This window comes from Pan paniscus, chromosome X, assembly GCF_029289425.2.
Source record: "Pan paniscus chromosome X, NHGRI_mPanPan1-v2.0_pri, whole genome shotgun sequence".
Classification (NCBI taxonomy): Eukaryota; Metazoa; Chordata; class Mammalia; order Primates; family Hominidae; genus Pan; species Pan paniscus.
The window spans coordinates 35942622-35970588 of NC_073272.2; the positions used below are offsets into that span (position 1 = coordinate 35942622).

The 27967-nt window shown below is 37.6% G+C and overlaps 1 protein-coding gene and 1 long non-coding RNA gene across 3 annotated transcripts in view; one reads left to right on the forward strand and one right to left on the reverse strand.

The window, feature by feature from the left end:
* LOC134729832 (uncharacterized) overlaps positions 1 to 27967 on the forward strand; it is a 577505-nt gene that overhangs the window by 402283 nt on the left and 147255 nt on the right. The window lies entirely within an intron of this gene.
* On the reverse strand, positions 17476 to 24777 carry FAM47A (family with sequence similarity 47 member A). The gene has a single exon (XM_034949488.2). It carries the CDS (start codon positions 20789 to 20791, stop codon positions 18455 to 18457), a length of 2337 nt encoding a protein of 778 aa, XP_034805379.2. The 5' UTR covers positions 20792 to 24777; the 3' UTR covers positions 17476 to 18454.

Sequence of the window (27967 nt, forward strand, 5' to 3'; positions counted from 1 at the left end):
TTATCTACTTGTAATTTTGTTTGGATTTTTTTGCATTTTTCTTTTTTTTATTTAACTTTTATTTTAAGTTCAGGGGAACATATGCAGGTTTATTATATAGATAAACTTTTGTTATAGGAATTTGTTGTACATATTATTTTTTGACACAGGTATTCAGCCTAATAATATCCATTAGTTATTTTTCATGATCCTCTCCTTCCTCTTAACCTCCACTTATATATATATATGTGTGTGTGTAAGATATATATATGTAAGATATATATATGTAAGATATATATATATACATATCTTAAAATATATATAGATTTTAAATTACTTTTGGCAAATTTTCTTCCTGCTTCCTCTTGTAATCTTGAAAAAAACTTGATAGTTTTTTTCTGTTTGCAACTTTGAGTTTCTGTATGTATCTATGTCTCTACTAAATTCTTATGTTAATACATATTTATATATGTTGACCTGTATTTATATATCTATTATTATTGATATTTTATTGTTATATAAATCAATATATATCTATACATATTAATATGCATATTGACATATATATCAATGAGAGAATTGTGTATATTGACTAATTTTAATTGGTGAATAATTATTTTAAGCAACTTTGAGTCTGTGACATATTCTGATATGATTTACAAATGTGACATGTGTGTCAAAAAATATGGTTTTTTTAATCAATGATTTTCTGTTATATATGTATATTTTTGCATTTTTATTATGGTCCAAGCCAGGTATTCAAAACCCAGGATATATCAAATTAAAAAGTAATTCATAAATTTAAAATTATTATTACGCAACGATTTCATAATTTCTAACGATATAAAAGCACCACAGCTTCTGGGACTTATACAATATTCACTTGTTTGATTAAGACAATATGACAAAATTCCATAAAGGAGATTTTTAAATTGATTCTTTTTCTATGGCAAAATAATATAGAATTTTGTTAATTCTAATTCTTTCAATAACTGTAAACTTCAAGGTGGGAGAAGTAGCACCCCCTCACCCCTCCATTATCTCTGCAAAGTAGCATATTATATAAACCTGTAAGCACCTATGAAAGGCAAAAGAAGGCTTAATGACAGGGGATCATATTCTTCATTGTAACCATTCTCAATATTTCTTCATGAGTATGTATTCCTCACACTAGTAAATAAGAGTAATATGAAGGAAGACGTGTTTACAGTTCTCTTTCCTCTTGATTGACAAACGTACTTATTATTTTGAACATATCTCACTGTGACTGGAATCCTGTCAAAAGTGAATGTGAAGGCAAGAGAGCACATATAATGCACATATTTTATAAAGTGCAAATAAATGAGCAATGGAGAAAAACCCTCTTGTAATAAAGATTTACAGGATGAACAAATGGGTGGTTATTCAGAATTATAGTTGTATATCAAACTGTAGCCTTCTAGGGGGTAATTTCGATAACTGTGATATAAATGAAGATGGAGTGTGGTTGCCAAATGATATGGATTAATGCAGAGAAATTGCCCTCTCAAGTAGCTGGATTTTCTGTGTAACTTTCATGATATTTTCACAATTGTCCACTAATTTATTGATGCTTCATTTGCATGCCAAATGGTGGCATTTTGGAAGAAGTATAAAAGACTACTATGTTTAATCTAATTCAACAAGTATTTATTGCATCACTTACGTATTCAAGCTATTGTAAGGAACACAAAAGAGATAATGAAAATGGTCCCAGCCCTCAAGCAACTTTTAAACTACTGAGGATGACACAGGAAACCATTAAATAACTATTTAACTGCTAACAACTGGTGCAGAGATTGAGTACCATAGAACTTCAGACTAGAGATAAATTAAAAAGCACTTGAATGATCAGGAAATCTTCATGAAAGAGGATGTCAATTTTGCTGTCATGGATGTAAATTTTAAAACAATATCTAACCAATGTATTTTATCACTATGAGCGTGATTGTGTGTTATATCGTGCAGAATATATATAAATGATTAAACCATGTCCTCAAATATTTTATAATTCAGGAGGATAAGAGACAAGTTCACAAATAACTCTCATATAAGGCAGAATATTATATAGTACAAATAAAAACATTAAAAGTATAACAACGTTCTAAGAAGGTGGTTATGACAAATAAATGAGAAGTTGTGGAAAACGACATGGTATTTAAACATGGCATTTTGGATGGTGTTCAAAAGAAAGGTTAGGAAACAGAGAAAAGTAGCTAGTCCAGCATGAAGCAATAGAAATAAAAGCTCCGGAGACGGGAACAGCACAGGCCTTATTTTGGATAAAGTAAACCAGTAGTAAATAAATGTGAAAAATGAAATAAATTATCACACTGAGCATTGGCTTAAAATTCAGGTTGAAGCACTATTCTTATTTCTCTGGGTATGAAGAGCCATTGAAGGTTTAAACAGAGAATAACTTGATTAAAGCTGTGATTCAGAAAGATCAGTGGACCAAAAAAAATTTAATGGTGAAATGAAAATGGTGAATAACAGAAATAGGGAAATAAATTGCTTTGACCTCGTGTATTTTGATGCTGTTAGGTGCTTACAAATTAAGATTTGTTATTTCTTCTTCATCTTGAAACCTTTATCATTACATAGTGTTGTAACCGAGCGAGTTATAGAGAAATGCCACACTCTGAGACTAATTCAGGAGTCCTTTATTGCCGGCGACCGAAAGACGGCTAGTACTCAAAATTCTCTTGGCCACAAAGAAGGGGCTAGATTTCTTTTTTATACCTTGGTCTAAAAGGGAAGGGGGAGCCTAGCTGAAGCAATTTTTACAGTAGCAGAACAGGCAAAAAGTTAAAGGAATTAATGGTTACAGAGATAGTTAACAGAAAAATAAACAGTTCCAGGTGCAGGGGGTGAAACTATCACAAAGAGATAATGCATGGGCTTTGGGTACCATCCACCGAGCACGTCCCTAGGAGCTGCTGGTGCAGCTTGTCTCAATATCTTATTAGTAAGTGCATTCCTGGATGTGCTTGGAGTCAGCTTGCACTAGTTAAGACCTTGAGGAAGTGGGGTGGGTAAGGGGCTGCAAGTGAAGGAGCCAAAATGGAGTCTGTCTGGCTCTCTCAGCTAAGGGAGAGTCAATCAGGTTAAAACAAGGTAGGGCATCACATTAGTACCTGTCTATATTGATACTTGTTCTTGCTCTGAAGTCTTCTCTGCTGAAATTAATATAGCTACTTGACTTTCCTTCTGATAGATGTTAGCATGATACATCTTGTTGCATCACTTTACTTCTATCTTATATATCTACATTTATATTTAAAGTGAGTTTCTTGTAAAAAACAATCTTTGTCTTTTCATTGGTGTAAACAATTGACAATTAATGTGATTATTGATATAGTTAAATTAATATGTACATATTTTTTCTGTTCTTTATCCTTATTTTTTCTTCTACTCTTTTTTCTGCCTTTTGTCATCTTAATTCAGCTTTTTTTGAGATTCCATTTTATCTACTTTTTTTTAGCATATCAATGATACTTATTTTACAACTTTTTAAAATGGGTTGCCCTACAGTTTGCAATATACATTTGCGCTTGTTCCAGGTCCACCTTAAAATAACTTGATAGTGCTTCCTAGGTAATGCAAGCACCTTATAACAACACATATTCCCAATTTTTCTCTCATCCCTTACATCATTGCTGTCATTCATTCACTTATATATAAAGCATAATCATATATTTTTGTTATGGTCATTTTGAAAGAAAACTATCTGTCATATCACTAAAAAAATAAAATTAAACATTTCAATTTTATCATCACTTATTCCTTCTCTAAAGATCTTTTTTTATGGAGATATGATCATCTGACTTGTATAATTTTCTTTCTCTTTGAATATATTCCTCTAACATTTGTTGCAAGGAAGATCTACTGGCAGCAAATTCCCTCAACTTATCTCATCTGCAAAAGTCTTTATTTCTCTCTCATTTTTGAAGGATGGTTTTTCAGGATGCAGAATTCTAGGCTGGTAGGGGTATTTTTTTTCTTCTCAACAATTTAAATTTTCACTCTCTTCTTGCATGCTTTCTGAGGAGAAATAAGATATAATTCTTTTCTTTGTTATTTTATAGGTAAGGTGTTCTTTTACTTCTTCTGGCATATTTTTTCAAAGGGATTATTTTTTACCTCCCCCTACCAAGGTGCACACAGTAATTTTTTCCGATCTTCACTGTGAAAATATAGTTGGGCTCCTGGAGGTAAAGCTCACAAAAGAGTGAACATGCGTCCTAAAACTGAGTCCCCCTGGAGTTTGTATGTCTACTGCTGTCATATTTAAAGTTGAGAAACCAAGTTCATGCTAAGATGAGGAACAAAGTAAGAAAGTCCACTCTTAATGCTCCTATCAACATCATACTGGAAGTCCTAGTTAATGCAATAAAATTAGAAATGGAAGTAAAGGTATACAGATTGAAAAGGAAAAAATAAAACTCTTTTTTTTTTTAGTTGGGATGATCGCTTATGTAGAAAATTTCAAAGAATCCACAAAATCTTCTGGATCAAATATGTGATTACAGAAAGTTTGCAGGTTACAAAGTTAGTATACAAAAGCAATTTTCTTTTTCTTTCTTTTTTTTCTTTTTTTTTTTCTTATTTTATTTTATTTTGTCACCAGGCTGGAGTGCGGTGGCACTATCTTGGCACACTGCAACCTCCGCCTCCCGGGTTCAAGCGATTCTCCTGCCTCAGCCTCCCGAGTAGCTGGGACTACTACAGGCACATGCCACCACGCCCAGCTAATTTTTGTATTTTTAGTAGAGACAGGGTTTCACCATGTTGGCCAGGATGGTCTTGATCTCCTGACCTCATGATCTGCCTGCCTCAGCCTCCCAAAGTGCTGGGATTACAGGCATGAGCCACCGTGCTTGGCCCATTTTCTTTTTTATATACTAGAAGTGAACAGTTGGAATTTGAAATTAGAAACACAATGCCATTTATATTGACAACAAAAACATGAAATACTTAGGTACAATCTAACAAAATATGTATAAGATGTACATAAAGGGAAACTAAAAAATTGATGAATAATTAAAGATGTCAACTTTTTCAAAATTGTCCATAGATTCAATGCATTTCCAATCAAAATTCAAAATTGTTTTGTGGATTACAGCAAACTGATTCTAAAGTTTATGTGGAAAGGCAAAAGACCCCAAATAGCCAACACAACATTGAAGGAGAGCAAAATGAGAGGATTAATACTACCCGACTTCAAGACTATATTGTTACAATAATCAACATATTGTGGTATTGGTAAAGAAACAGAAAAATAGATCAATGGAACAGAATAGAAAGTCCAAAAATAGACCTACATTAATATAACCAATTTATATTTGACAAATGAGCAAGAAAGTTCAGTGGAGAAAGAATGCTCTTTTCAACAAAATGTGCTAGAATAATTGGACATTCATATGCAAAAAAATGAATGTAGACACAGACCTTGCACATTTTACAAGCAATAGCATCAAATGCATTGTAGACCTAAATGTAAATGCTAAACTATAAAACTCCCAGATGATAACATAAGAGAAAATATAGGTGGCCTTTGGTTTGGCCAAGACTATTTAGATACAGCACCATTAGCATAATCTATGGAAAAAAGTAGATACATTGGAATTCTTTAAAATTATAATGTTTTTCTGTGAAACATCCTGTTACAGAGAATGAAAATCGAGTCATACAGTCAGACAAAATATTTTCAAAACATACACAGAATGAAGAATTTGTATTCACAATACATAAAGAATTCTAGAAACTCAACTGTAAGAGAAGAAACATCTCAATATTAAAAACAGATAAAATATCTAAACAGACACCTCATGAAAGAAGATCTGCAAATGGAAAATAAGCAAATGAAAACATGCTCAACAGTATATGTAATTAGGGAATTGTAAATTAAAACAACATTATGATGGTTAATATTATGTGTCAACTTCATTGGATTGAAGGATGCCTAGATGGCTGCTGAAGCATTGTTTCTGGGTTTGTGCAAAGGGATGTTTTCAGAGATTGACATGTGAGTCAGAGTACTGGGAAAGGAAGACCCAACCTCAATGTGGATAAGCACTATCCAATTGGCTGCCAACAGAGATAGAACAAAGGGAGCAGAAGAAGGCGGGTATTCAGCTTGCTGAGGTCTCTTGCTCTGACCGTCCCTCCCCTTGCCAGAAGTTAGCTTTCTCTCTTCATGCCCTTGGTAATCGGACTCCAGGTTCTTTGGCCTCTGAACTCTGGGACTTGCACCAACAGGCTCCTGGGTTCTCTTGGGCCTTTGGCCTCAGACTGAGGGCAGCACTGTCAGCTTCACTGGTTTTGAGGCTTTCACACTTGGACTGAGCCACACTATCAGCTTTTCTCAGTCCCCAGCTGGCAGAAGTCCTATGGTGGGAATTCACCTTTGTAATCATGTGAGCCAATTCTCCCTAATAAATCCCTTTTATATATACATATATCCTATTGGCTCTGTCACTCTCAAGAACCTTGATTGATACAATAAGAAACAACTATATAACAATTAAAATGGAGAATTCCAAAACACTGATAGCACCTAATGCTGGCAAGGAAGTTGAGTAACAAGAACTCTCATTCTTTGCTGGTGAAAATGCAAAATGGTACACCACTTTGGAAAACAGCTTGAAACTTTCTTACAAAACTAATGTTTATAGCAGCTATACTCATAATTTCCACAACTTGGAAGTGACCATGACATCCTTGAATAGGTGAATGGATGAACTATGTATGGCACATCCATTCAGTGGGATATTATTCAGTGATAAAAACAGAAAGACATAGATGAACTAATTTCACTAGGTGGAAAAAGCCAATCTGAAAAGGCTGTATGCTGTGTGATTCCAACTATTTGACATTCTGTAAAAGGGTGAACTATGGAGACAGTAAAAAGGTCAGTAACTTTCAGAGATTTAAGGGTTCTAAGGGAGGGAGGAGTAGATGGAGCACAAGGAATTATTAGGGCAGTGAAATTATTTCTCTGTTGATATTAAAGTATCGATATTAAAATATATACATGTACTATGTACCCACAAAAATTAGGAATAAAAAATTTAAAACAAACAAAAATATATATTTATTTTCATGTTTGGTTTTCACAAATTTTAATATGATGTGTTTAGGTGTGGTTTTCCTTATATTTATCATTCTTGTGGTTTGTAGCATTTCCTAAATCTGTCACTGGTATTTTCCAGCTTCAAGAGTTTCTTAGTCATTAGTTTTTCAAATATTGTTGTTGTGCCATCTTTCTCTTCTATTCTTCTGTAACTCGAATTATACATTTTTATACTTTTCACCATGTCCCAAATGTCTCCTACACTTATTTCTCTGTTATCTATTCTATTTTTCTCCCAATAGCTGGATGTGGATATTTTCTTCTGGTTTATCTTCTAGGCCATTAATTTTCTCTTTAGCTGTCTAACGTACTATGAAATCTATTTACTGAGTTCTTAAAATTGCTCATTGTATACTTAGTCCTAAAGTGTCCATTTTTAATTTCTTCAGTTCTCTGCTAAAATTGTCTAACTTGCCATTCAGTTTTTTGAAATATCACTCCAGATAATTTTAGTTTTTGCCTGATATCTCAAATACCTGACTATATTGTGGGTCAATTGCAATGGTCATGCTTACAATTAATGTTTACTTAAGTTTTGTCTTTTCCTATGTCTGGTTATTTTTTATTCAGGATAGTATGTGCAGAAAATGTACAGATACTTTAAAACTCCATCTGATGTTAACTTCTTCCTAAGAAATTTCATTTTGTTTCCCTCAACCAGATGTGCTAATAGAAGATCACCTTAATCATGTGGTAATGAGTTTATTATTAGAAACTGGGTTTCAGTCCTTGTTGAGATTGAGCTATTTCTAGTTCTCTCTTACTCTTAGAGAATAGCCCTTAGAGATACCAACAGTTTAGGTTGTTAGCTAGGTCCCTCTAATTTGAAGTCTCAGAACTGCCATTTTCTCCCTTAACTCTGCAAAACTTATGAAAGCTATATCCTCAATTAAGAAACTGTCACATTCCCTTCACTGCTAAGCCTATTGCCTGCTAATTTTGAATTGGAAAATTCCCCAAGGACAAAGCAACATCAACATCAAGTTTCATATTCTAATAAAGATATTGGAACTTCAAAGCTGAAACCTTTTAGAGAGGGGTGAAGGAATGCTTCAGAAGTCATAAAGAAAAGCAAAGAAGACATTTACCCTTCTTCTAGTTATACTTCTAGGAAGATACTGGAGAAATAGTCATTACGTTTAAGAGCTGAAATGGAAGAACAGAATTAGTGCCGAAACAGAAAAGCCAAATTTCAGTAAAGAAAAAAAAAAAGATAAAGAGGCCTACATGAAAAATATGACTATAAAAGTTTTCTAAATTAGTTGTCAATGTATGCAATTCATAATTATGACCAGAATTTTAGAGATGACACAGTTGCAGGTAGTAAACAAAAATTAAAGGTGTTAGAGTTATTTTATGTGTGTCTTGATTAATTAGAAGATTCATATTTCATTCTTTGCTTACTTTGTGATTTCTTTCCACTTTCCTATGGACTAAATGGGTATTGTTTTGACAACATTTTGAGTAACTATGTTTCAAGATTGTTTGTAAAAAATCTGTTATCAAATATTGGTAAATTTTGAGATGCTTATATTAAAATATCGGAGTGAGATTATATTTAAGAAATAACAGTATACTAGTCAAAAAACTAAAATATAGTACATTTTAAAATTTAGTTTTTTAATACATACCAAATAAAGTCATCAACTAAAATGAGGGTGGATTTATCAAACACTATCTTCCACTTTCAGGATTGAAATAATTCTAACAGATGTTACAGAACACTATTTTATGAAAGTATTGTCTTTGGTATGCAATTTAGTGGAAATAGCTTATGTTGATATTTGCCTTAATTTAATATTTATTTTTACTCACCCAGGGCAGTAGAGCTTAACTGCAAGCCTGTTATTTAAGAGAAAATGGCCTCTGTTTCTAACATTGTCAGTTCAAAATATAAACAGCATTGAATGTGTCAAACCCATATGTAGGTGGAGAATCTACATCATTATCATTTTATTCAGATTTCTTAGAATCTATAAGATATTGATAAGAAATAGGAGCTTCCAGGAACCATGGAGTTGAAGGGGCGTGAAAAAAAGGGTTAGAGGTCATTAAAGTAAGAACTACTAGTAATTTTCACCTTATAAGAAACAATGGCAGAAATTCAGGTTTCTATGGCATAAATCAAATGATATTTGAAAAGCAAACATTTGAAAAAAATCACTTAATCTCTCTAAGTTACAACTCCTCATCTCTAAAATGAAAATGGTAATAAAAAGCTGTATTTATTTTTATAAGTATTTGCTGAGCCACTGATGGGAAAATATTTTGTGATATAAGCAATGAAATATTTTAAAATTCACTTTGGGAGGCCGAGGCAGGCAGATCATGAGATCAGGAGATTGAGACCATCCTGGCTAACATGGTGAAACCCCGTCTCTACTAAAAATACAAAAAATTAGCCAGGCGTGGTGGCAGGTAGCTGTAGTCCCCAGCTACTCTGGAGGCTGAGGCAGGAGAATGGCGTGAACCTGGGAGGCAAAACTTGCAGTGAGCCGAGATCGTGCCAATGCACTCCAGCCTGGGTGACAGAGCAAGACTCCATCCCAAAAATAAATAAACAAATAAATAATAAATATTGTGGAAAAATAAAATAAATTTTAGGAATGCTTATCTCAGTGTCTTACTTCATTTGGGCTGCTATAACAAGCATACCATAAACTGGGTGGCTTATAAACAACAGATTTATTTTTCACAGTTCTGCAGACTCTTAAGTCTAAGATCAAGGCACTGGTAGATTCAGTGTCTAGTGAGGACCTGCTTCCTAACATGTCTTTTATAAGGGCACTAATCCCATTCGTGAGAACTCTGTCCTCATTAGCTAATCACCTCTCAAAGGCCCTACCTCTTCTACTATCACATTGGCAGTTAGGATTTGTTTTTTTCTTTAACTTTTATTATAGGTTCAGGGGTACATTTGCAGGTTTGTTATATAAGGAAATTCATGTCACTGGGATTTGATGTATAGACTATTTCATCACCCAGATACTAAGCCTGGTACCCAATGTTTTTTTTTCTGCTACTCTCCCTACTTTTAACCGCCACCCTCTCGTAGGCCCCTGTGTCTATAGTTCCCGTCTTTGTGTCCATGTGTTCTCTTCATTTAGCTCCCACTGATAAGTAAGAACATGTGGTGTTCGGTTTTCTGTTCCTTTGTTAGCTTGCTAAAAATGATGGCCTCCAGCTCTATCCATGTCCCTGCAAAGGATGTGATCTTGTTCCTTTTTATGGCTGCATATTATTCTGTGTTGCATATGTACCACATTTTCTTTATCCAGTCTATTATTGATGGGCATTTAGGTTGATTCCATGTCTTTGCTATTATGAATAGTGCTGCAATGAACAAACATGTGCAAGTGACTTTATAATAGAAAGCTTTATAGCTTTATATTCCTTTGGGTATAGAACCTGTAATAGGATTGTTGGGTTGAATAGTATTTCTCTCTCTGGGTTTTTGAGAAACCACCACACTGTCTTCCACAATGTTTTAACTAATTTACACTCCTACCAACAGCATGAAAGTGTTCCTTTTTCTCCACAATCTTGCCAGCATCTATTATGTTTTTACTTTTTAATAATAGACATTCTGTGTTGGAAGCAGGCTGCCAAATCTGGCCGTAAACAGGCCCCCAAACTGGCCATAAACAAAATCTCTGCAACACTGTTACATGCTCCTGATGGCCATGACACCCACGCTGAAAGTTGTTGGTTTACCAGAATGAGGGCAAGGAACACCTGGCCCACCCAGGGCGGAAAACTGCTTAAAGGCATTCCTAAACCACAAACAATAGCATGAGCGATCTGTGCCTTAAGGACTTGTTCCTGCTGCAGATAACTAGCCAGAGCCCATCCCTTTGTTTCAGCCCATCCCTTTGTTTCCCATAAGGAATACTTTTAGTTAATCTATAATCTATAGAAACAATGCTTATCACTGGCTTGCTGTCAATAAATATGTGGGTAAATCTCTGTTTGAGGCTCTCAGCTCTGAAGTCTGTGAGTCCCCTGATTTCCCACTCCACACTCGATATTTCTGTATGTGTGTCTTTAATTCCTCTAGCACCGCTGGGTTAGGATCTCCATGACTGAGCTGGTCTCGGCAATTCTGACTGGTGTGAGATGGTGTCTCATTGTGGTTTTGATTTGCATTTCTCTAATGATCAGTGATGCAGAGCTTTTTTCATATGCTTGTTTCATCATGTATGTTTTCTTTTGAGAAGTGTCTGTTCATGTCCTTTGCCCACTTTTTAATGGGGTTGTTTGTTTTTTCCTTGTGAATTTGTTAGTTCTTTATAGATGCTGGATATTAGACCTTTATCAGATGCATTGATTGAAAAATTTTATCACATTCTGTAGGTTTTCTGTTTATTCTGTTGATAGTTTCTTTTGCTGTGCAGAAGCTTTTTAGTTTAATTAGATCCCATTTGTCAATTTTTGCTTTCATTGCGATTGCTTTTGGCATCTTTGTCATGAAATCTTTGCCTGTGCCTATGTCCTGATGGTATTGCCTAGGTTTTCTTCTAGGGTTTTTATAGTTTTACATTACATTTAAGTCTTTAATCCATCTTCATTTTTGTATATGGCTTAAGGAGAGGGTCCAGTTTCAGTATTCTGCATATGGCTAGCCAATTCTCCCAGCACCATATATTAAAAAGGAAATCCTTTCCCCATCGCTTGTTTTTGTCAGGTTTGTTGAAGCTCAGATGATGGTAGGTGTGTGTTCTTATTTCTGGGTTCTCTATTCTGTTCCATTGATCTATATGTCTGCCCTTGTACCAATACCACACTGTTTTGGTTACTGTAGCCTTGTAGTATAGTTTGAAGTCAGGTAGCATGATATCTCCAGATTATTTATTTATTTATTTATTTATTGTGACAGAGTTTCACTCGTGTCACCCAGGCTGGAGTGCAATGGCTCAATCTCAGCTCACTGCAACCTCTACCTCCTTGGTTCAAGCAATTCTCCTGACTCAACCTCCCAAGTAGCTGGGATTACAGCTGCCCACCACCATGCCCAGCTAATTTTTGTATTTTTAGTAAAGTTTGGGATTCACCATGTTAGCCAGGCTGGTCTCGAACTCCTGATCTCAGGTGATCTGCCTGCCTTGGCCTCCCAAATTGCTGGGATTACAGGTATGAGTCACTGCGCCTGGCCCAGATTTATTCTTTTTGCTTAGCAGTGCTTTGGTTATTTGGGCTCTTCTGTGGTTACATATGAATTTTAAAATAGTATTTTTTTTCTAGTTCTTTGAAGAATGTCAGTGGTGGCTTAATGGAAGTAGCATTGAATCTATAAATTGCTTTGGGCTGAATGACCATTTTAATAATATTTATTCTTCCTCTCCATGAGTATGGAATGTTTTTCCATTTGTCTGTGTCATCTCTTATTTCTTTGAGGATTGGTTTGTAGACTGCCTTGTAGAGATCCCTTAGCTCCCTTTTCAGCTATATTCCTAGGTAGTTTATTCATTTTGTGGTAATTGTGAATGGTAATTCATTCATGATTTAGTTCTCAGCTTGCCTGTTGTTGGTTTATAGGAAGGCTAACGATTTTCGCTTATTGATTTTGTATCTTGAGACTATGGGGTTTTCTAGATATAGGGTCATGTCATCTGCAAACAGAGATAGTTTGACTTTCTCTCTTCCTGTTTGAATACCCTTTATTTCTTTCTCTTGCCTGACATTCCTGGCCAGAACTTCCAATACTATGTTGAATAGGAGTGGTGAGAGAGGGAGTCTTTGTCTTGTGCCTGTTTTCAAGGGGAATACTCTCAGCTTTTGCCTGTTCAGTATGATATTGGCTGTGGGTTTGACATATATGGATCATGTTATTTTGAGATATGTTCCTTCAATACCTAGTTTATTGACAGTTTTTAATATGAAGGGATGTTGAATTTTATCAAAAGCCTTTTCTGCATTCATTGAGATAATCATGTGGTTTTTGTCCTTAGTTCTGTTTACATGATGAATCACATTTATTGATTTGCATATGTCAGACCAGTCTTGCATCCCAGGGATTAAGCTGACTTGAACATGGTGGATAAGCTTCTTGATGTGCTGCTGGATTCGGTTTACCAGTATTCTGTTGGGGACTTTTACATCAATATTCATCAAGAATATTTGTCTGAAATTTGTTGTTGTTGTTGTTGTATCTCTGCAAGGTTTTGGTATCAGGATGATGCTGGCCTCATACAATGAGTTAGGGAGGAGTCCCTCCTTTTCAATTTTTTGGAATAGCTTCAGTAGGAATGGTACCAGCTCTTCTTTGTAAATCTGGTAGAATTCAGCTGTGAATCTGTGTTGTCCTGAAATTTTTCTGGTTGGTACACTATTTATTACTCCCTCAATTACAGAACTCATTATTGGTTTTTTCGGGTATTCAATTTCTTCCTGGTTCAGTCTTGGGAGAGTATATGTGTCCAGGAATTTATCCATTTCTTTTACATTTTCTAGTTTGTTTGCATAGAGGTGTTCATAATTGTCTCTGATGGTTATTTGTATTTTTGTGAGGTCTGTGGTAACAGCCCTTTTGTCATTTTTGACAAAACACACACACTCTGGCTTTCTGAGGTGTCAGACTTCTTGCGCTGGTTCTTTCTCATCTTTGTGGGCTGATGTTTTTCAAATCTTTGAAGTTTCTGTACTGTGGATGGGCTATTTTTTTTTTTTTTTTTTACTTTCATCCTATTTGATGACCTTGGGGGATTGATTGTGATATAAAGTGGATTCGGTCAACTGGCTTCATGACTGGAAGATTTCCCGGGGGCCAAGGCTCAGCTCAGAACTCCTGCCTGGATTGTATGCTGTAACTCAGGTAGACTGGTATCAGGCCCCAGCTTTGATCTCTGGCTCCTCGAGGTTAGGAACCTGTTGTACTGGAGGGGCTGAGGTGCTACCAGACCACTGGTCACAACATTCCAGTGAGTAGTGCCAGCCAAAGCACTTTACAGGGCTTTGACAGTGGGACCTGTCCTTGTTCCCATGTATCAGCAGCAGCTGCAGCAGCAGCATTGGAGGGTGCACACTTATCCATTTGCTGCAGCAGGGTTCTCATGGGTGCTGGGGTGCTAGCCTCGATATGGATATTTGCGGCAGCAGTGGTGGCAGTATGGCTTGGTAGGGTGAGGAGCCCCCACTGGGACTGTGTGCATGTCCCTGCAGGTAGAGGTTTTAGTGTGGAGGTGGGGCATCAGTGGGTGCAGGACTGTGTGCACCCTCTGTGCATGTTCATGCTGGCAGCAGTCTGCTCAAGGCTGGGGCTAGTCTACTGTTTTCCATGCCTAATTTTGCTCTGGTGGCCCAGGCTCAGGGGCAGGGTGCTGGCAGGGGTAGGGCTGGGGTGCTCTGAGCCCGCCAATGTTCTGAAGACAATGGCGGTGTGGGAGGTGGGAGGAAGGGTGAGGGGGCACACTCACGCTAGCAGCAGTGTCAAGGCAGGGTGCAGGAGTTCCAGTACCAGTGTGCTGGCAGGGAAGGGAAGGCTAGGTCTGCCTGGGCATACATGCACAGGCATAGCAATTTGGATGGCGACCATGGGTGCAAATGAGCTGTTGTGTGTCTGCAGAGATCACTGTGCTGAAGCACTCTGCCAGTCCGGTGTGGTCCACCAGCTGTGATGTGAGCCCCAGGAGGCACCTGGCAACTGTGCTGCAAACAGCTGTGGCCAGGCTGGGGACCTGCAGGAGTCCAACAGAATGAGAGGTGCTCTGGTTGTACTGGTCCTGCTTCATGGATAAGATTGTCCTATAGAGTTCAGGTCCAAAAGTTCCCTTAGGGCTAAATTCTCCTATGGCAGCGATTCTAGCCTAGGGGGATGCACGTCTCTGAGAGTGCTCCACTACAGTTGCTCCCACAGGACACCCTCTGTGCTCTGCCCCCGGCTGGAGTTCTGCCCCCACCACTTCTCTAAGTAGCTTTCCCTGACAATGCAAGTGTCCATGGTAGTTGAGGGGTCTCCTCCTGCTGAGATTCCAAAGGCCCACAGTGAATTTGGGTTGCTCCTTGCCTTGGGTTGCCTGTTAAACGCATCCTCTTTGTCGGAGTCATTGGGGGCCAGGAACACGTTCCAGTGTGCAGTAGCCCTCGGAAGTGTTCCTAGCTTCCTCCACCTTCAGCCCAGCCTCTGTGTTTTCCCCCTGTCTGTTCTGCCTCTGACTAAAGCTACAGGATAAAAACATGGCAGCACTGGGATATGAACTCATTTTTGCCTAGCTCCAAAGGCCTTGCTCATTCATGCAGACTCTCAGAAATGAAAAATGATTCCCTTCATCTTCGTTAAATCACATGTTCCTACAGACAAATTCTCCAAAGCTTTTATGAAACCTATGTGATGCTGTAATACAATCGATTACTACAGTATTTATGGAATATACCATTCATAGCTTTAGGCTACACAGGGACAATTATATACCAAGCTCTCTTGAATTCCATCTCTTTCTAAAACCTATGGATTTGAAGTCAGGATGTTTTCAGAAGTCCAACTAGTGTTAAAAATACAAATAGATCAAACATTGTTTCTTTTTATATCTGTGTGACAAGTAATACCAATGTGTGTAATTACAGTGTGGAGAAACCCACGTAATTTCTCTGAGGAAAGTTTATTTCACTGGAAGAAATCATTGCCAATAAGCAATAGAAGCCCTAACCAGTGGCTCTTATTTTGCAATTAGACTTTTTCATCTTGATGTTAGTATATGTGCAGCCAAAGCAAGCACCACTTTTTCATCTTAAGCAAAGCCTAAGTTTGTGTGTAATATAGATGAAGGCTATTACCAGACAAACACCATCAAAAAGTCATTTTATTGGTGTCTTTCTGTTGTGATTTTTTTAGTACCTTTCTTTCTTTCCTACTCCCTCCTTTTCCACAAATACATGTTGAGTATCAATTCTGTGATGCTTGAGGCATTAGACACTTTAATAATAATCCTTTAAGTCTTGCCCGAATTTTAGTTTGATGATATGGTGTCCATTGTGTAGGTGAGGATACATCCTCCGTGAAGTGCAAGGTCATACAACCAAATGTGGAAAAGTAGGTGGGTCTCTTGCTGAAAGGACCTTAACATTGAATGCTGCTGCATGAAGCCCAAGGCTTCAGTGGAGAACCTCAGAAACCAGATAACTCGGCTGGCCGGTTGCGGTGGCTCACGCCTATAATCCCAGTACTTTGGGAGGCTGAGGCGGTTGGATCACGAGGTCAGGAGTTCAAGACCAGCCTGGTCAATATGGTGAAATCCCATCGCTAATAAAAATACAAAAATTATCCAGGAGTGGTGGCACGTGCCTGTAGTCCCAGCTGCTCGGGAGGCTGAGGAAGAAGAATCACTTGAACCTGGGAGGCGGAGGTCACAGTGAGCTGAGATCGTGCCACTGCACTCCAGCCTGGGCAAAAGAGCATGACTCCATCTCAAAAAAAAAAAGAAAGAAAGAAAGAAAGAAACCAGATAACTCTGAGCCATGAGGCATGACATTGGTCTGTCAGAAGTCTGAATAAATAAGTATGGAGATTTCCCTTATTTTGAAGGCATTAATGACTCATTTCTCTAGGATATTGAAGTGAGTTCTCCAGTGGAAGACAACTGGAAAATGAGTGTCCTTGTCTACAGACTTAAGATCTTAATAAAAGTAATCATAAAATTGACCTTGGTGGGGAGACACTGAAACAGGATTACATGGCCTGAGTCAAGTCCTTACAAACAAGAAAGACACAGAGGTAAGAAAAGGAATATTGACTGGAGTCGGGAATGCAGGAGCATGTGTGTGTGTGCATGTGTTTGTGTTTATATAACTAGATAACTTTAGATGAGCCTGGAGAATTAACAAGTCATGCTTGTATTTCACAAAAATGCACTGAAGAAGAGACATGGGTTGGAAATTGTTGCAGATACAATAAGACATAGTGGTGACATGAACCATGAACCTAAGTTTATGATGATGAATTTGAAGAGAAATTCTAGGCCTTGCCTTAGAAAACAAAATAAAAAACCTTGTTCTTCAGGAACACAACGCCCACAGACAAACTTCACTAGAAACAGAATTTGTACGTAGACAGATGTATATATCACTCCTTACTTAGATGAAATATATGCATGTGCTTCCATTTACAGATGGACTCTTTCATCACTGAAAGAAAAAGTGCACTTCAGATCTACACTACAAATATATTTAGATACAAATTTACCTCCACCAGTGTTACATGTTATTTTTGTAAGGTAAATAAGTTACTTGATTTATTATTTTAAACTTATGAGTGCATTTTAAATTGCTATGAATGAAATGAAAATTATTTGAACTTTATCAGATATGTAAGGATATTTGATGTTGCTTGGTAGCTTTTCTCATACAGATCTTATTTTACACATGAGATTTGCCAGGGAATTGAAGCTACCTCCTATTCTGCACCTGTTTATATGATTTGGTAATAGTCTTTTGTAGTGAAGGCTTATGAACATGGTGAAATACATTTATTCTATTGAGAGATATGATAAAATGGCATAACTCGAGTTTCACCTATGATTTTGATAAGTAGTTTTCAAACTTGTTTTGGGGGTTTGATGGAATCCCAAATGGGAAGATAACAATTTTACTATTAACAAGTGTTAACATTATTTTGGCTATGGACTCCAATTTTGGTTAAAAAAATAATTGTCATAATTATTTCATTACAATTTTAATATAAGAAGGATATAATTCTCCTTTTACTCAGCACATTTTTTTTTTTTTTTGAGACAGGGTCTTGCTCTGTCACCCAGACTGGAGTGCAGTGGCAGGATCACGGCTCATTGCAGTCTCCACCTCCTGGGCTGAAGCTATCCTCCCACCTCAGCCCCCGGGTAGCTGGGACTACAAGGTACATGCCACCACACCTGGCTAATTTTTGGATTTTTTTTATAGAGACCAGGTTTCACCATGTTTCCCAGGCTGGTCTTGAACTCCTGGGCTCAAGCAATCCACCCACCTGGGCCTCCCAAAGCGGGGAGGATTACAGGCATGAGCAAATGTGCCCGACCCTATTTCTCTTTTAAAGAATAATTCTAATAATAATAATTTCTGGTTTTATGTATTTTTACAAATAATTGACATGATGATGTAATATTCACAATGCTTCAACAATGTGAAAAAGTATATGTGAATATTAATCACATAATTGATAAAATATATGAAATAATGAAGCCAAAACAGGTCATTAAGAAATATTGATAAACATTAGGTATTGAATTTACAGATGTTGCCAAAGTTGTACATCCACGGGGCCAGTCATCATAAATTATGATTGATGATTAAAATGAGAGCAAGAAATACCCAATTGAGTAGTAAATTGAAAACTGCCTAATCTTCTTCCGATGCCTCTACGATTTCTTTGTACTTGTAAAATATCATTGCACGTTGAATAGGAGTCTTAACAGAGTCATAAGTCCATCCCCTCCTGGCAAACAGCCTTTGAATGATGCCAGGCATTTCATAGCCCTTGCTTAGAATGAAATCCTTAAAGGCAATTGGTCCATAAAGATCGTCAAGAACGTCAGGTTCATCAGGCTTTTTAAGTAAGAGCTTGGGGTCAATCAAAGGTTCATCACTTCTTAGCTTTTTCCACAACTTAGGCTTGAGGTACCATGCTCCATACTTCATCTTCACACGCTGTGCGGTATAAGAATTCGATGGCGTGTGGAATTTCCTGCCCCAGTATTTTTCCTGTGAGAAGAATTTGTCCTCATCCTTTTCATCTAGCTCCATGCTGTACTTCAGCTCTGAGGAACACTCCTTTACCTTCTTAAACTTTTGGTCCTCATGGGTTGCTCTGTACTTGGGGGTAAAGTCAAACAGATTCCTGATGGATTCTTCATCAGCTCCCAGGTCTCCAGCCCACTTGAAGAATTCACGGAGTTTTTCCGATGTGTATCTATATTGAAGAGAGTCAGAAACGCACTCTTTTGTGCTTGGTGTATCTTCCTGAAGCAGTTCTTTTATGTAGGATGCTTGAATCTTGGGAGGCTCCGAGAATTGATGGGACTCTGGAGCTTTGGGAGGCTCCGGGCGGAGACTGGACACCCGACGACTCTTGGGAAGCTCCGGGCGGAGACTGGACACTCGACGAGTCTTGGGAGGCTCCGAGCGGAGACTGGACGTCCGACGAGTCTTGGGAGGCTCCGAGCGAAGACTGGACGTCCGACGAGTCTTGGGAGGCTGCGAGTGGAGACTGGACCTCCGACGTGTCTTGGGATGTTCCGGGTGGGGATGGGACACCTGAGTCTCGGGAGGCTGCAGGCAGGGTTCCCCACAAGGGGGTTTATCAGGCTCGGTGGGTTCCTTAGTTTTCTTCACCCGGGCCTCACAACGATCCCATACGTCCTTCAGCGTCCTCCCAGAATCCAGCACTTTCAGTATGTATAGTAGGAGATTGGACACCTGACTAGTGTCAGGAGGTTCCAGGCGGAGATGGCACACTCCAGTCTTGGGAGGCACTGGGTGAAGATGAGACACTTCAGTCTTGGGAGGCTCCGGGCTGAGATGGGACACTCCAGTCTTGGAAGGCTCCGAGTAGAGACTGGACCCCCGACGAGTCTTGGGAGGCGCTAGGCGGAGACGGGACACTCCAGTCTCGGAAGGCTCCGAGCGGAGACTGGACCCCCGACGAGTCTTGGAATGCTCTAGGCGGAGATGGGACTCTCCAGTCTCCGGAGGCTCCGGGCGGAGACTGGACACCGGAGTCTTGGGAGGCTCCTGGCGGAGATGGGACAGTGGAGTCTCGAAAGGCCGAGGACAGAATTTCCCACAAGGGTATTTACCAGGCTGTGTGGGTTCGTCGGTTGTCTTCTCCTGGCCCTCACAAGGAGCCCGTGCGTCTTCCAGCTTCCTCTCAGAATCCAGTTTCAGCAGCTGTCGTAGGAGACTGGATCTCCGACGAGTGATGGGAGGCCCCGGGCGGAAATGGGACACTCCAGTCTCTGGAGGCTCCGGGTGGAGATGGGACACTTCAGTCTCAGGAGGCTCCGGGCGGAGACTGGACACCGGAGTCTTGGGAGGCTCCGGGCTTAGATGGGACACTCCAGTCTCGGGAGGCTCTGGGAGGAGATGGGACACCGGAGTCTCGGGAGGCTTCAGGCAGAATTCCCCACAGGGATATTTACCAGGCTCAGTGGGTACCTCTGTTGTCTTCTCCTGGGTCTCACAACAAGCCCAAGCGTCCTCCAGCTCCCTCTCAGGATCCAGGTGTTTCAGCACCTGTAGTAGGAGATCTGGAGGCATATCTTCTCCCAGATTGGGGTACATGGCCAAGGGATGCTTGGCCATTAGCTGGGCTTCCACTTGCTCTACGAACGCCTTCCGTGCTAGCTGGGCTGGAGAGAGCTTGGAAAATAGGGCCGCTTTCTTGAGCAGCTTTTTCTTCCTGCTTTTGGGGTCAGCTTGGGGACCTCTGAGAGATATTTTGGGTAGTAAAAACTCGTCACGGCGACAAACGAGCGTATCTTCGGGAGACGGACAGCCGTAGCGGAAGTCGTCCATGCCCTCCTTCACAAATACCCAGTTCTGGGTGTCCATGGGTGGGAACCTCAGGCGCCTGTGCTTGCACTTCGCGAAGCACTTGGAAGGCCGTTTGTTACAGTACGAGGGCTTGGAGTCCATGCCCGGGGACCTCAGCCAGTCCTGCAGCCTCTGGTCCCCCATGGTGGCCCTCGCTGGGGTGCCACGTCTCCAGCTTCTGAGGTTCCTGATCCCTGCCGCTCTAGTCGCTAGGAGACCGCCAGCCACGCGCAGCCCAGGTTCCTTCCTGGAGGCGGAGCAGCGCTGACGCCACCTGCGCAGCCCAGATTCTAACAGGTGTGTAGTGGAATCTCATTCTGGGTTTCATTTGCGTTTCCTAATGACTACTGATATTGAACATCTCTATATTTGCTTATTTGCCATCCTTATCTGTCCTTGGTTGAAGTTTCTGTGGATTTTTTCCCCATTTTTAAATTGTGTTTCTGGATATCATATTTAGTTTTGAGAATACTTGCTGTGTTCTAGATGTAAATAGGTTATCGGATATATGATTTGCAAATTTTTCACTTCATCTTTGGCTTTTCCCTTTCATTGTCTTAACAGTGTCAAAGAGAAGTTTTTTAATTTGATGAAGTCCAATTTATCAGTTTGTTCTTTTATGGATTGTGCTTCTTTTGATGTATCTATGAAAACTTGGCCTATCCAAAGGTCAAGGTTTTAATTTTTGTAAACAGCACAAGATATAGATCAAAGTTTTTATTTAAAAATGTACCTATTGCTTACATATATCTGATAATTTTAGAACTATTTTTGTAAAGACTAAATTTTCTCCACTGAATTACATTTGGAAATTGGTAGAATATCAGTTGTGTATATTTTTTGAAGGTCAATTTCTGGACACTCCTTTCTCTTCCATTGATTTTTCTCTCACACAAATTTCACATTCTGTTGGTTACTTTAGCTTTATAATAAATCTAGAAATTAGGCTGTATTAGTCCTTTAACAATGTTCTTTTACAAAGTTAGTTTTTCCTAGGTCCTTTGAATTTCTATAGAAATTTTAAAGTCAGTTTGTCAATGTCAAAAAAAAAAAAGTCCTGTTGGGAATTTGATTAGGATTCTGTTGAATCTATAGATCAATTTGAGGATAATTGGCATGTTAACAATAGGAAATCGGACCACTGAGAAATGTACAGCTTTCTATTTGTTTATGTGATTTTTCATTTTCTCAGGAATATTGTGTGTTTTTTAGTGTATGTGCCTTTCACATCTTTTTCTCTCCAGATTTTTCCTAAATATTGTTTTTCATACTATTATATGTAGTATTTTTAGTTGCAATTTCCAATTTTTTGTTGTTAGCATATATAAATATTGATGTTTGTATATCCATTGGTATCATACAACCTTGGAAAATTCACTCATTATGTTCAGAAGCATTTTTGTATATTTCATTGAATTTTCTATATATATGATAGTATCATCTGTGAATAAAGACAGTTTCCCTTCTTCCTTTCCAATCTGAATATCGTTATACCTCCACCAGTCCAGTTGCAATCCTTCATTTTCCTTTAAATAATATCAGTTAAATTTTTATCTCTCTTATAGTGCTTAAAACAACGCTATGAAAAGCATTTTTATAAAAAATTTTAATTATAGACAAATTCAGCCTGCGTTATTCCTTAAGCATATCATTTTCTCATCACATAATAATTTTTTCTGTACATTCTTACTCATTTTTAAAGGAAGGTTTCTTACTTCCCTTGTTAGGTGCAGCTGAACAATGTTTTCTACCATTACAAGCAGGTATACCCTAGTTCCTCCTTGTAAATGAGGTACGATCAATGCCTCTCTTGGTTTTGGCTCCTCCTCTGTAAAATAGACACAATATATATTCCTCTTAGGTTTCTCATTAAATCAAAGAACTAGATTATGTGTAAATCAAAATAATCTATATAACATGACTTTGTATAGTGTCTGGAACAGAATAAGCATCCTCTAAAATATTGTTAATTTACATGGTATTACTACAGTTTGAAAATAAAAATATTCTACATTTGATGTCTATATAAAGGAAAAGCAACATCATACATTTACATATCACAAATATTTTCATTTATTGATTATAAGAATCTATGTTAAAGTCTCAAGGTATTTAGTAGATTTCATAATGTGATGTTGGTAAGACCAAATTTGATATGGATTTATTTTTAACTTTCTTTTTTTTTTCCTTTTTTATTTTTATTATACTTTAAGTTCTAGGGTACATGTGCACAACGTGCAGGTTTCTTACATATGTATACATGTGCCATGTTGCTGTGCTGCACCCATTAGCTCGTCATTTACATTAGGTATATCTCCTAATGCTATCCCTCCCCCATCCCCCCACTCCACGAAAGGCCACTGTGTGTGATGTTTCCCTTCCTGTGTCCAAGTGTTTGCATTGTTCAGTTCCCATCTATGAGTGAGAACATGCGGTGTTTGGTTTTTTGTCCTTGTGATAGTCTGCTGAGAATGATGGTTTCCAGCTTCATCCATGTCCCTACAAAGGACATTAACTCATCCTTTGTTATGACTGCATAGTATTCCACGGTGTATATGTGCCACATTTTCTTAATCCAGTCTATCATTGTCGGACATTTGGGTTGGTTCCAAGTCTTTGCTATTGTGAATAGTGCCGCAATAAACATACGTGTGCATGTGTCTTTATAGCAGCATGATTTATAATCCTTTGGGTATATACCCAGCAATGAGATGGCTGGGTCAAATGGTATTTCTAGTTCTAGATCCTTGAGGAATCACCACACTGACTTCCACAATGGTTGAACTAGTTTACAGTCCCACCAACAATGTAAAAGTGTTCCTATTTCTCCACATCCTCTCCAGCACCTGTTGTTTCCTGACTTTTGAATGATCGCCATTCTAACTGGTGTGAGATGGTATCTCATTGTGGTTTTGATTTGCATTTCTCTGATGGCCAGTGATGATGAGCATTTTTTCATGTGTCTTTTGGCTGCATAAATGTCTTCTTTTGAGAAGTGTCTGTTCCTATCCTTTGCCCACTTGTTGATGGGGTTGTTTGTTTTTTTCTTATAAATTTGTTTGAGTTCTTTGTAGATTCTGGATATTAGCCCTTTGTCAGATGAGTAGATTGCAAACATTTTCTCCCATTCTGTAGGTTGCCTGTTCACTCTGATGGTAGTTTCTTTTGCCGTGCAGAAGCTCTTTAGTTTAATAGAAAAATTCCATGGACTGTATGTTACATTCAAGAGCCAATGCTTCAACAATTCTCTGTAACAATACTCTAACTAGCAAGCTCATGTGAGTACTCACTTATCTAAAATGCATGAGAGTTTGAAAAAGTCTTCTATATTCCAAATAATCCCAGAAAAAAACACGTATTTAATCTCCTAAAGTTCAATTGCGCCTATATAAAATTTTTCATGTGACTGTTCATTAAAACAGTTTTTGTTCCTTAAAGCCACTTCATTTTTTTCACTTTTCACAGTAGAATATTATACAAGGGACTCACATCTAGAATACATAAATAATTCTTAAAACTTAATAAGAAAACAAAGAACAGAAAACAAAAAATGTATAATACACAGTAGTTTAACATATAGAGGTATATAGCTAAAGAAATAATTATAGATGTGTGTACATATTGGTTAGTATACATGCTTATGTTTTATAGCTCTGTCTCTGCTGAGAAACTAGAGAAAAATGACACCCAAGTAACAAGTACATCCAGTGCCCAAATCTTGGTTTCTAAATACCATTCTCTAAAATAACAAAAGCAAAACAAAACAGAGATATCCTTGGAGAAATAAGTAATTCTAGGCCTGGGGCAGTGAAAACACAAGATTAGCCTGGAGTATTATGTAATGCCAGAAAATATGGAAGTTCTCAGAAAACAAAAGAATAGAAGCAGATCAGGAGCCAAACTGAAAGGGCACTCAATGGCCAAAGTTAAAACAATTTAGGCAACAAAATGAATTAAAATTTAAAAATTATAACACAATATAAAATAAAATATCCATGAGTCCATACTGATATAAATAATTGTACAAATAAATAAATGAGGAAAAAGGTACAAATATTTTTACAAAGAATTTCAGAAAATGTACAGGGATACTCCTCCCTTCAGGAGGTGGAAGTTAATTGTCCTCCCCAGGGTGTGAGCTGGATTCTAAACAGTAAAATATGGAATGGGAAAAAATAGTGACCTTTTAGTGGAGAAGCCTGGCGGTTCTCTCCTTAAGCAAGTGATCAATGTTAATATCAACAGTGAGAGGTCGCATTGGTATCATGCACTTCTCTGATAGGATGTGATGAGAAAGACACTTCACTTCTGTAGTATTCTCCCCTAAATTCCGGAATCCTAGTCTAATGAGGAGAAAACATCTAACAAACTCAAGTCCAGGGACATTTTACAAAGTTCTCAAGTACTCCTCAAAACCATAAAGGTCATGGGAAACAAGTAAAGACTGAGAACCAGTCATAGACTTTAGATTAAAGAGACATGAAAACTAAATTCAATGTGGCAGGCTGGGTTGGATCCTGGCACTGAAAAAGGACATGGGCGTAAAAAATCTCCAAATCTGAATTAAGTCTGAAGTTTAGTTAATAGTAATATTTCAATGTTAATTTTTTAGTTTAAATGCATGTACAATGTAAGATATTAATTTTAGGGGAAGCTGAGTGAAATGTGCATGAAAATGCTTTGTACAGCCTTTGCAAATGTTTCATAAATCTGAAATTATTCTAAAATAAAAGGTTTCCATTTTAAACAATAGATTGCATCATGATGAATTATCAACAAATCACTATTAATCATACAAGAGAGAAAGCTGTAGCTTCTTTAAAATGCATACTTGTTGTCCCCCCCGCATATACAGTAAATCATATTTTTTTTCTAAGTGGAGCCAGTAATCTACATTTCACATGGTCTTTAAATTATACACACCAATAAGTAAGAATTACTTTTCTAAAGCCCTTTGCCTTTTATAGGCCCCAAAGACTGTCAAAGAGATTAAAAACCACAGTAGTAATGGTATTATCCAAAGTAACCAAATTTGGGGAAAATTAAATTTCTGCATATACTAGATGGAGCCTGAGAACGGAATAATTCCCTTAGGTAACATGCACATACCTGGTGGGCCCACAGGTTAATGAAGTCATGATAGAAGAGTAAAGAAGATACAAAGTTTGGTGACTGACAGTGAAAAAAAAAAAAAAAAACTAGGAGTGAAAGCAACTTACTCGTGCAAACTGCCCTTCTTGAGTTGAAGAAAACTGACATCACTGTAGAGTGCAGAGAAATTACAACTGGCCTGTTCAGTCAAGAAGCACCAACTGTCTTAGTATGAAGTGTTACTCCAGAAATGAATAGTGTAGCTGACAAGCAAAACCAACACCAACAAGCTAATAAAGAAATGTTCAAGCAAGTCAAAATGCTCTGAGTGGAGCAGCATGTAATGAATAAGCAAACAAGGGAATGAGAACAAACAATGAAAATCAATGCGATGAAGTGCACTGGTTTAATGGAGCCTAAGTATTCCCAGTTCTGACATCTTTGTGTGCCTCTGACTGCTCTTAGTTACCTACAACCTTTACTGCATACTTAACTCAGGACACCATTTTCATGCTCCAGCAGACTCCAGTTATCTGCAACCTTGCTGTCTGTTCCACCCACACGCAGCACCTGCCAGCCTTTCTCAGATACCCAATCTTGTTCACTCTGATCCAACCGTCTTTGGAATTCTTTTGCTTTTATTAGCTCTTGCTAAGTTTGCTTTCTGTGATGGTTGATTTTCTGTGTCAACATGGCTAGGCTATGGTGCCCAAATATTTGGTCAAACAGTCTAGATGTTGCTGTGAAGGTATTTTTTGGATGTGATTTAACATTTTATATAGTAGATTTTGAGTAAATCAGATTTACCCTCCATAGGAGGGGTGAGCATCATCCAATCAGTTGAAGGCTTTCAGGAAAAAGACAAAATTCTCCAAAGAAGATGGAATTCTCTCTCCAGACTGAAACACAGGAATCTGTTTGAGTTTCCAGCCATCTGAATCAGGACTGCAACATCAACTTTTGCCTCAATTTCTAACCCACAACCAGCTCTACAGACTTCGGATTTGCCAACCCCCGCAGTCACGTGAATGAATTCCTTTAAATTTCCCTCTCTCTCTCTCTCTCTATATATATATATATAAAACATATAAATTATATATATTATATATATTTATATATAGGATAATAGGAAATAGTTGAATATATAGAATATGGAAATAATAGGATATATTTCCTATTATATAATATATGTAATAGGATATATAATATATAATGCATAATAGGATATATATATTATATAATAGGAAATAATAGGATATATATTATATATTATATATTTATATATAATATATAGGATATATATAATATATATATCCTATTATTTCTATATTCTATGTATTCAACTATTTCCTATTATCCTATATATCACCCTCCTCTCGCTCGCTCTCTCTACATATATGTAAAATAATAGGAGATATGTATAACTCCTATTATTTTCTTATCTTTCTGGAGAAATCTGATTAATACACTATTCATTTTGATCATTTTTCTACCAGTAACAATGTACTTGTCTTATAATGAGATACACTGCAGCAATTTTACCACTGCTACACCCACTGATAGTTTTTCTCAGCAAGGTATAAAATATAGTTAAGGCCTAAGAAATAATAGACTTAAAGATTTCCATTTGTTCTTTGAATAAAAATGCATAGAAGAATTATTCCATACCTTGGCTGAATTATCAGAATCACTTGTGGCACATCTTAAAAGTATATATGCCAAGGCTCTGCCCTGAGCTTGCTGAATCAAAATTCCTCCCATTGATAATGATTTACAACCAAGGGCTGAAATCCCTGGATACATAATAATTTGATCACAGTATCTCAGACAGGATATAGTCCAGCACTACTGATATTAATAAAGAACTTGAGGCGAAAAGAGAACAAATGAATTACACAAGTTCTCAAAAAGTAAAAATGAACAATGTCAGGCTAGTATTTTTATATCTCTAGAAGATTCACTCTATTTCCTTGTATAGATCAATTATACAAAAATATGACAGTATTCCTGTCTCCTTGCATGCATATGTATCACCTGGTCCATTCAATTCACAAATATAAATAGAATGTAATATTTAGAAAATAATCGAGCAGACGCAGCTCTATTTTATAAGGTGGTTCAGCTACAAATGAAATTATCTAGTATATAATTAGAGGACAACAAATGGCTAAAATCTTCGCAATTTTGTTTATGGTTAAAGTAATAAAACTTTGAGGACAGGTAAATGTT

Coding starts and splice junctions, on each gene's coding strand:
- FAM47A (XM_034949488.2), bottom strand. CDS start 20,791: ATGGGGGACCAGAGGCTGCAGGACTGGCTGAGGTCCCCGGGCATGGAC.